Consider the following 9128-nt stretch of genomic DNA (forward strand, 5'->3'; position numbering starts at 1 on the left):
AAGAGTGATGTTGGATTGAGCTTTGAGCCCCCTTTCATTCGGTGCCCAATCGGGGTAGCTGTGCTAAGGCCGAGGTACTGCTTTGCAGCATTTGTGCTAAGTACATGTTGCATACTATTAATATTATTAAATAAAGGAAGCTTGCTTCCCTCATATTCTGCATGTTACATGTATGGAAAGGCTTTGTATCATGAAGTTGGATGCAGAAATATTGAAAATATTAGAGAACAGGTGCACTCAACTTCGATATGTACATGATTGAATGAGAAAAGGGGCAAGTTAATAAAATCCTAAAAAGGGAAAGGAGAGAGGGGCTAAAGAAGGGAGAAGAGAGATAAACAATCTAATAGGGCAAAGCAACTTCTTGAAATAGGGTAGATTTTTACAATAGAGCACGGATGGGGAAAAATTGGAAGGGCACTAGTATCATCCATTGTGGGGCATTGAGGATGTCAGTCTCGATGGCCCTTGCATTCACATAAACCATGTGTTCAGAGTCCAACAATACATGTACATAATAATTTTATATAATTGACACACTGAATAGTGCGAAATAAACACGGACAATGAAAATCACAAATATACTTTTTTCCTACCAATATAATTTAATAAATTCAAGTCAGATCTGTCCAATATATACACACAAGAAAATACAATTTGGAAGAACATTACTTGAATAATACTGAACATTCTCAACTATGCCCATGACTGAAGAGAGCAAATACACCATCCATAGAATGAAGTGCTTCCTTTATTTATCTCATATCTTCAAGACACTCACAAAATTCATACAACCCCCACCCTCTCTTAATCCAATCGGGACAATAAATTACTTGACACCTAATCTCTCACTGCTGCATTTATTCTTTAAAAGTTTCGGAAACATCAAATTGATAAAAGTCCTAAAAAGTTGCATATTGGCTACTTTGAAAGAAAAGGTCTTATTGACAGAAAGGGATTCTTGAGTTTTAGTGAATACTTTCTATTAATTTTTTTTTTACAAGAAGTGAAGTAAACTCGTGCAAATGCAATACTGATAACAGCATTTAGTGAAAAGAGCAGGGCAAGTTCAAGCCAAAAAAAAAAATTGTTAGAAGCATGAACAGGCCCTGCAACAACAAAAAATAATATAAATCTCTGCAGCAGATGAAAAGGATATATCCCACATTCAGGGATGCATATAAAATATTTACAATTATAATATATGTTTCTTATGGGGAACATTAAGATTTCCATCACAGAGTTGACTTAACTTTGACCAGTAATAAACATCAGAAAAGTCAAGGGGAAACCCACTCTGTAAAAAACCTTTTCACATTCTGTTGTAATCATGTTTACACAACTTCAAAACAAAGACTTTACAGACGAAGCGATGCATGGTGTACAGTAAATATCGATTATTATTTTGCTTTGTAAGAAAGTCGATTCCATTTCATCTAAAATTCTCAGTTATGATGGAATTATACATGGAGAATCATATGATGATTTGCCAAAATTAAGAATACACAGTATACCTCTCATACCATCAATAGCACACTTTCCTACTTTCGACAATGTTCATTCATCCCATTCAAACTGAAGATGACTTGGAAGAGATTTATTCAAATCAACATGTTTGCAGCACAAGAGACAAGATTATGACGAGGTCTGCTGGTCCATGCTTTGTAAGACACAGTTCAACTACGTGCCTATCTCGTCATCATCCCCGCGACTGAATCTGACAATCTTCATGGGTCAGTTGCTGTTTGTTGTGTCTCAGCTCTTGTCGACCCCTGGTCCTGCTGAACTCCAGGGCATTGATTCCTTGATCTTCTGCCATCTACTCTTATTCATATTCTCCATTTCAGTGATGGTATCTGCAAAATAATGTTAACAGTGCCCTTGGCATTATTTACATTCAGGTATGAATAATACGCATCAGCTTAGACAGTTTGTTCCTAACAACCCGATCATGGCTTGGGAAACACAGCAATCACTGATTCATACTAATGATTCAGGAATTTTTTACAGGTAGTTGATATACTTATATGGATGAAATAAATGCTATTTACTTCAAATTATGTTCCATCTATAAAAAAAAGCATACATAACTCAGTACTGACATATGAATATAAAAATGAGGATACCCTTAATAAGCAGGTTGCTTGCATGGCCTAAACAAACTAAATGATATTAAAATAAAAGTTATTATACATTAAAAATGATTTTCATACCTGTAGCCATCACCATATGGCAAATTTCTATGGAGGTTCCCGTCGCTGATGAATCTTTCAGTCGTGGGTACTGTTGGAATAAAAATACAAAAGATGTTTATTTTACAAGATAATCAAAATATGTAGTGAAAAGTCTGAAAAGACATGAAGTGAAAAGTCTGCACATTTTGCATATTGTACAACATAAATGAAGTATTGACCAAACATGGTGATTATGAGCTTTAAGTATTCCCCACCTCATTACACAGTTGATGCATGCAAATATTTCAATAGTGGAAAGCAGACTTACATGTAGTACCTCACATAATGCAAGATTAGTATAGATTATAGAATGTGATTTATTTCATGATTATTTTCAGACCCATCTATTATGATATTAATGCACAGTATACTACATGCCCAACATAGAAATCTCATGGCAGTGATTGCCCTGGGGGGGGAACCTGCCTCAAGGTGTATGAATGAGTTGGTAGAAAATACTCAACTGCATTGTCGAACTAAAGAAATAAGCTTTTGAGATAAGGTTACATTGCTCTGAAGTAAGCCTGGATACAGAGATGCCAACCGTTAAAAAATATTAAATCAGATAAGAATTACAAAGTGAATAATTAAACGGCTGAACAAAATGTTTTCTTACGAGACGAAACATGTTAACAAAGTTTTGCGTTCAGTCATTCAATCAGGTAGTAAACATTGAATTTAAATTAAGAGGACATCACATTATTATCCCGCAAGGGTTGCCAACTCTGTGGATAGCTCAGTCAGTAGAGCATGGTTGTGCAAACCAGGGTTCCGGATTAAAATCCAGACCAAAGCGCAACATGCTTTTGTCAGATTTTTTTCCCAGCATTATTTCCAATCCATCTAAAACATTTCAGATGTAGATTTTAGGCAAATTTTCCATATTTACCTTTTCCCTGAAGAAATCTGTGTGGATCTTGTTAAGAGCATCATACATCCTGTCACATTCTTTCTCATTTATCTGCAAGATTGAATTCAAAATAGATTAATACCCAAGGAGATAATTCAAACCACATTGAGTGCAAGTAACAAGTAACAAGTGGAATGCCTCTGGCCGTCTCACCTGCATCATGCGAATCAACATAGCAGCAGTGCTGACTTTGAAAACTACTATAACTCGCATAAGATGTTCAGTGATACTTGGTTACTCTTATTTCCACGTTTTATGAACTAGACCAATACACTTTACAGAGATAGGATGGTACTTCAACAAATACCCCCAATGTGGCCAAAGTTCATTGACCTCACATGACCTTTGACCTTGACCATGTGACCTAAAACTTGCACAGGATATTCAGTGATACTTGATTACTCTTATGTCCAAGTTTCAAAAGTCAGATCATTAAACTTGCAAAGTTATGACGGTAATTCAACAGATACCCCCATTATTGCCAAAGTTCATTGACCTTTGACCTTGGTCATGTGACCTAAAATGCGCACAGGATGTTCAGTGATACTTGATTACTCTTATGTCCAAGTTTTATGAACTAGACCAACATACTTTTAAAGTTATGATGGTAATTCAACAAATACCCCCATTCGGCCAAAGTTCATTGACCCTAAATGACCTTTGACCTTGATCATGTGACCTGAAACTTGCACAGGATGTTCAGTGATACTTGATTACTATTATGTCCAAGTTTTATGAATCAGATCCAAAATTTTTTAAAGTTTTGATTGTCATTCAACAGCTACCCCCAAATCGACCAAAGTTCACTGACCCTAAATGACATTTGACCTTGGTCATGTGATGTGAAACTCATGCAGGATGTTTGGTGATCATACTTGATTAACCTTATGTCCAAGTTTAATGAACTAGGTCCATATATTTTCTAAGTTATGATGACATTTCAAAAACTTAACCTCAGGTTAAGATTTTGATGTTGATTCCCCCAACATGGTCTAAGTTTATTGACCCTAAATGACCTTTGACCTTGGCCTTGGTCATGTGACATGAAACTCTAACAGGATGTTCAGTAATACTTGATTGACCTTATGGCCAAGTTTCATGAACTACGTCCATATACTTTCTAAGTTATGATGCCATTTCAAAAACTGAACCTTGGGTTAAGATTTGATGTTGACGCCGCCGCCGTCGGAAAAGCGGCGCCTATAGTCTCACTCGAAGTGTCTGAACTAGAGAGCTACCATAATAAATGGGGAGTATGTTAACTATGTAATGAAGGCTGCTCTGGAATAACTCAGTTAAAAGAGTGAATAATCACTGCTGTAGGCATGGCACTTCACAGATGAAAAAAAAGCTGTGCTGGAAGTGGTAGGAGAGGATTCTTAGTTTTTTTTTGTAGTTTTTAATAGCTAATTCCGGTTCTTTGATCTAATATTGAAAGGTGGATACTATCTCAATTTGTAAGTTTTGACATCGAGAGGAGTCAAATTTGTGTATTATTTTTATGAAAATTAACACATTTCAAGGTTTTACATATCTATAGTGTTCTATGCAACTGTTCTCTATAGTTTGAGTCGAGATCTCTGCACAAGGACTCAATGCCAAAATGAAAGTTGACTGATTTCGAACATTTTGAAATTGTGTTTTATTAGTTTTCCAATCATTTAATATTGATATCTTCACGTAATTGAAAATTATCAGAGACTGAATAAAGACAATAAGAAAAACAAATTAACTTTTATAAAAATAATGTGGTAGGCCCAGGCCCCTACTAAGTTGCTGGTCTAAATTATATATGTTGAACAGCATTAGTATTGCAGCAGCAACATTGTCAAAGTTCAACATTAGCAGAGGTCCAGTCCCACTAGAAATTCACCTCAAGCAACCATTATTGTAAAACGCAATTTAAGTTTTGGTAGCCCGAATCAGGCAACCAAAAGATTTTTAAGGTGTTTTTCACCCTCCCAAATTTGCACACACTACCATCTTTCAGCACTAACAATTGCAAGGCAATTCATTTGTACTACTTTCTTTGATCTACATACGAGTAACACGGATTTGGCATACAAGCATTTTAGGCACTGTAGGGCTTCAGATATCATACTATGAGAAAGCAGTAAGGATTTTATTTTCCCCCCTTTTCCTCCTTCCCGTGCTAATGTGCTTCTTTTTTTTACACCCCATCCCCAGGGCTCGACATTAGCAATGGCCCAATGGCCCGGGGCTACCTAAACAAGTTGATTATGTCTGTATGAAGATCAAAGAATTAAGTTCACACAACCTGGGAAGTGGGAACAATGCAATCATTTATTTTTCCTAATTCCTACTTCATATTTACAATATTAATATTATTTCTATTTCATATGCAACACATGTATAAATCAATTCGCTCAATACAATAACAGCAACAAGGTCTATATACCTAAGATAGTGAAACCAAATTAGTGGTCATGCCTGCAGAATATTCAAAAAGCCTGTTTTATCTAGTCTTGAGGACGCAATGATGATGATTTTTTTTAAATATGTCATATATTTCTTCATCATTGACGTCTTGACACTCTCTCCATAGTGCCTTCAACGAACGACCAAAACAAAGATGGATTCCCCCCAAAAATCCATCCTTTTAAACTGAATTAAAGAGCAATCATTTAATTTTATTAATTCTTACACCTTCCTACGCCTAATGCATAGGAAGGTTTTAAATATTACTATTTAAAAATGTAAAAAAATGAAGATTTCTTACCTAACTGATACCGCGTAGACCTCTCGTTCCACATGTAAACAACGGAAATACAATAGCGTCGACCCTTGAACCGCTTATGTATGACGTACTTCCGGAAAGCAATGCCGTCTTAACGAACAATTTAGAGATAAAAAATCTTATTTAACAAATATTAAAATTTATTTTGTGATCATAAATAATTTATATATATTGATATGAATTATTTATGATCACAAAATAAATTTTAATATTTGTTAAATAAGATTTATTATCTCTAAATTGTTCGTTAAGACGGCATTGCTTTCCGGAAGTACGTCATACATAAGCGGTTCAAGGGTCGACGCTATTGTATTTCCGTTGTTTACATGTGGAACGAGGGGTCTACGCGGCATCAGTTAGGTAAGAAATCTTCATTTTTTTACATTTTTAAATTGTAATATTTAAAACCTTCCTACGCATTAGGCGTAGGAAGGTGTAAGAATTAATAAAATTAAATGAATGCTCTTTAATTCGGTTTAAAAGGATGGATTTTTGGGGGGAATCCATCTTTGTTTTGGTCGTTCGCTGAAGGCACTATGGAGAGAGTGTCAAGACGTCAATGATGAAGAAATATATGACATATTTAAAAAAAATCATCATCATTGCGTCCTCAAGACTATGTTTTATCCATTTTTAAATGTTTTTTTTTTCTTTTTTTCAGGCCACCAAACTTTAATATCGGTCACCAAGAAATTTATGAGTTTTGTTTTGACTTCTGGTTACTTCAACGGGCCTCAATTTCTCCTCTGAAATAATATTAATTAATGTGGAGCCTAATTATTTCCAGAGAGAAATGAGGAATCTCAACAAAGATTTAAAGCTATGCATGTTTTAATTCTTAAAACGCAAAAGGCAAAGTGACCAGACCCATTCCTCTGTCCTAGGACTCAGAAGCTCAGCTCAGTATTTTTTCGTTCAATCAATGAATCATAGGCAAAGACAAAGCCTACACTAGACAGCTGGCAGCCATCTGTTTTTTTAATTTCTCCTTGTACACTAGACCAAAACCTTTGGTCCCTGTTATTATGTTCTTCCGCTGAACTCCTTTGGTGGAGCCAAATGCGAATGCGCATCAGCCAAAACAAAGTCAGTCAGTATAGTATGACATTTATGACTTTTTTTTCCTTCTGAGTAATTGGGTTTATATTTTCCTGTTTTGTGCATTTCAGGCCAAAATGGAATAGACTAACAATCTTTATTTTGCTCGTTTTTAAAATATATTTTATGACATTACTCTTGACAAAAATCGTTGAGCCCCGCTGGGGAGATTTTGCATGCCATTGTGAACCCCCTAACGGTGGATGCACCACTCATTCAATGAACAAGGTTATGATATAACCTTGTTCTCATTTACATCTCCATGTGTGGCAAAATAAGGGTGGCACTGTTTGGTTATTTTCTCTTTTTCTTTGGGACAAATGCTTGATTTTCTTACACTGTCAGTTTCCATTACACAGCTATTCATCATAAACTTTGTAAATTTGATTCTGTAAATTATTTTTCTTAATTAAAAATAGTGATTGAAAAATGAAAAATTTCTTGCCATATTACTTTCCATTAATAGAGGGCGTACACAAAAATATGCCCAAAATTTAAGTTTTTGAGTGCTCTGATGAATACAAAAATTATTCCCAAAGATCCAAGTTAAAAAAAATTAAAAATAAATTTCAACTGTATGAAAAATAGTGATCCGGTGATTTTGGTCACAAAAATGATATTTTTATGATTTTTAAAGTGTGTGCTATGTATAGCATTGGCATACCATAGTCCCTGTAGATTCCCCAAAGGCAGGATGGTTGCAGTGAACAAGTTGAAACAACCAAAACAGAGTCAGAGTCTCACTCTCAGAGACCGAAGACGCTTTTGGTCTAACTCTAGTCTAAGGCTAAGCTTACACAGAATTCAAGGCACGGGACTACATACAAAGATTGGACACAGGTCAAGTTTATGTTTAGGCAGAATCTACTTACCTCAGAGTTTTCTCCTCTCCTGAACCCATGTGCGACCCTTTCCCGAATCGCAACTGCCAAATCTCTACCCCTTTTTGATGGATCTGCGGGCCAATCTTCCATCAAGCGGAGAAATTTCCTGTATCGAGATGCTGCCATACTGCTTTTTGTAGGCCTAGGTCCGGTCCTATTGTGTAACTAAACCGTACCGTAAAATAAGGCGAGCGAGATATCGATATGATATACTAGTAACGAGAGTAAAGTTGGCTTAGGCTATAGCTCGCAGACCTTTATTAGGAAGAGTCCGAACTTTGAAGGAGAAATAAAACGTTTTTTGCAATTTTGGGTTTATTCGATCATCCATAGAGTTGAATTATTCGGGGGTATTTTACTCTATGTCTTCACCCTAGATATGATGTTATATGTTTGTGTCAAATCATGGATCTACGAGGTCCATGGTCAGCTCGAGTTTGTGTCTGCAGACTAGAAGAGAGAGCGATTTGCAGGCTCTCTGTATTATGGAAAGGGGGGGGGGGGCTACTGTTTGTTTTTCTCTTGTCTCTTTGGGGATCTATTGTAACATCTCCCATGTGACCCCCCAAAAAAAAAAAATAATAAATAAAAAAATGCTGCTGTGGGTGCGAATTAGCTCTAACACTGGCGCACTGTAAATCGTGAGATCTCTTCAAAGTAAAATCCCAGAATAGTAGCTCAGTCGGTCGCGCTGCCCCCTGATAACACTAATTTGAACGAACGAGCCACCGATGAATTACCATAGAGATAGCTCTGTGGAATTACTATGCAACGAGTATCCCCTGCAAAAAACAATATATTGATCATTTCTGATATGTGTATTTCGATCCAACGACTTCTAAATATTATAATGGTTGTGGTTGAAAGTTAGATCTCAAAATATAAATTAAAAAATAATCAAGCCTTAACCAAATAGTAGGGGGAAATGAGATTGCTTCCCTAGCAGCTATAGGGGTCTCGCAACGCGTGGGCTGGTGATATTTTTTTGGAGGCTATGGTCACCCCCCCCCCCCGGACCCGCCCCCAACATGCCATGGCCAATCCAGGGGGCACTTCTGATGTCATAACTTTCTTATTTTACATCCGATTTTGAAGAAATTTTCAGCGGTATGCGGTATGTTTGATTTTTCAGTTTTTATTCAAATCAAAAATTTTCCGGAGGTGGACTTGACCTTTAAGGACTTACCCCGGCCCCATTGGCAAAAAGATGTGGGACCTGCGGCCATGGATAAAAAAGTTTAAAG

The 9128-nt window shown here is 36.3% G+C and overlaps 1 protein-coding gene across 2 annotated transcripts; it reads right to left on the bottom strand.

Annotated features, from left to right (window-relative positions):
- Nucleotides 1–585: 585 nt before the first annotated feature.
- On the bottom strand, nt 586–8021 carry LOC121422336 (ubiquinol-cytochrome-c reductase complex assembly factor 2-like). Of its 2 annotated transcripts, XM_041617318.1 has the most exons (4): nt 7873–8021; nt 3124–3195; nt 2214–2283; nt 586–1856 (listed from the first exon to the last, which is right to left on the bottom strand). In XM_041617318.1, exons 1-4 carry the CDS (start codon nt 8008–8010, stop codon nt 1756–1758), a joined length of 381 nt encoding a protein of 126 aa, XP_041473252.1. In that variant the 5' UTR covers nt 8011–8021; the 3' UTR covers nt 586–1755. The 2 variants fall into 2 exon arrangements, with proteins under 2 accessions (XP_041473252.1, XP_041473261.1); XM_041617327.1 differs by lacking the exon at nt 3124–3195.
- Nucleotides 8022–9128: the final 1107 nt, after the last annotated feature.

Source organism: Lytechinus variegatus, chromosome 1 (genome assembly GCF_018143015.1).
Source record: "Lytechinus variegatus isolate NC3 chromosome 1, Lvar_3.0, whole genome shotgun sequence".
NCBI classification, from domain to species: Eukaryota; Metazoa; Echinodermata; class Echinoidea; order Temnopleuroida; family Toxopneustidae; genus Lytechinus; species Lytechinus variegatus.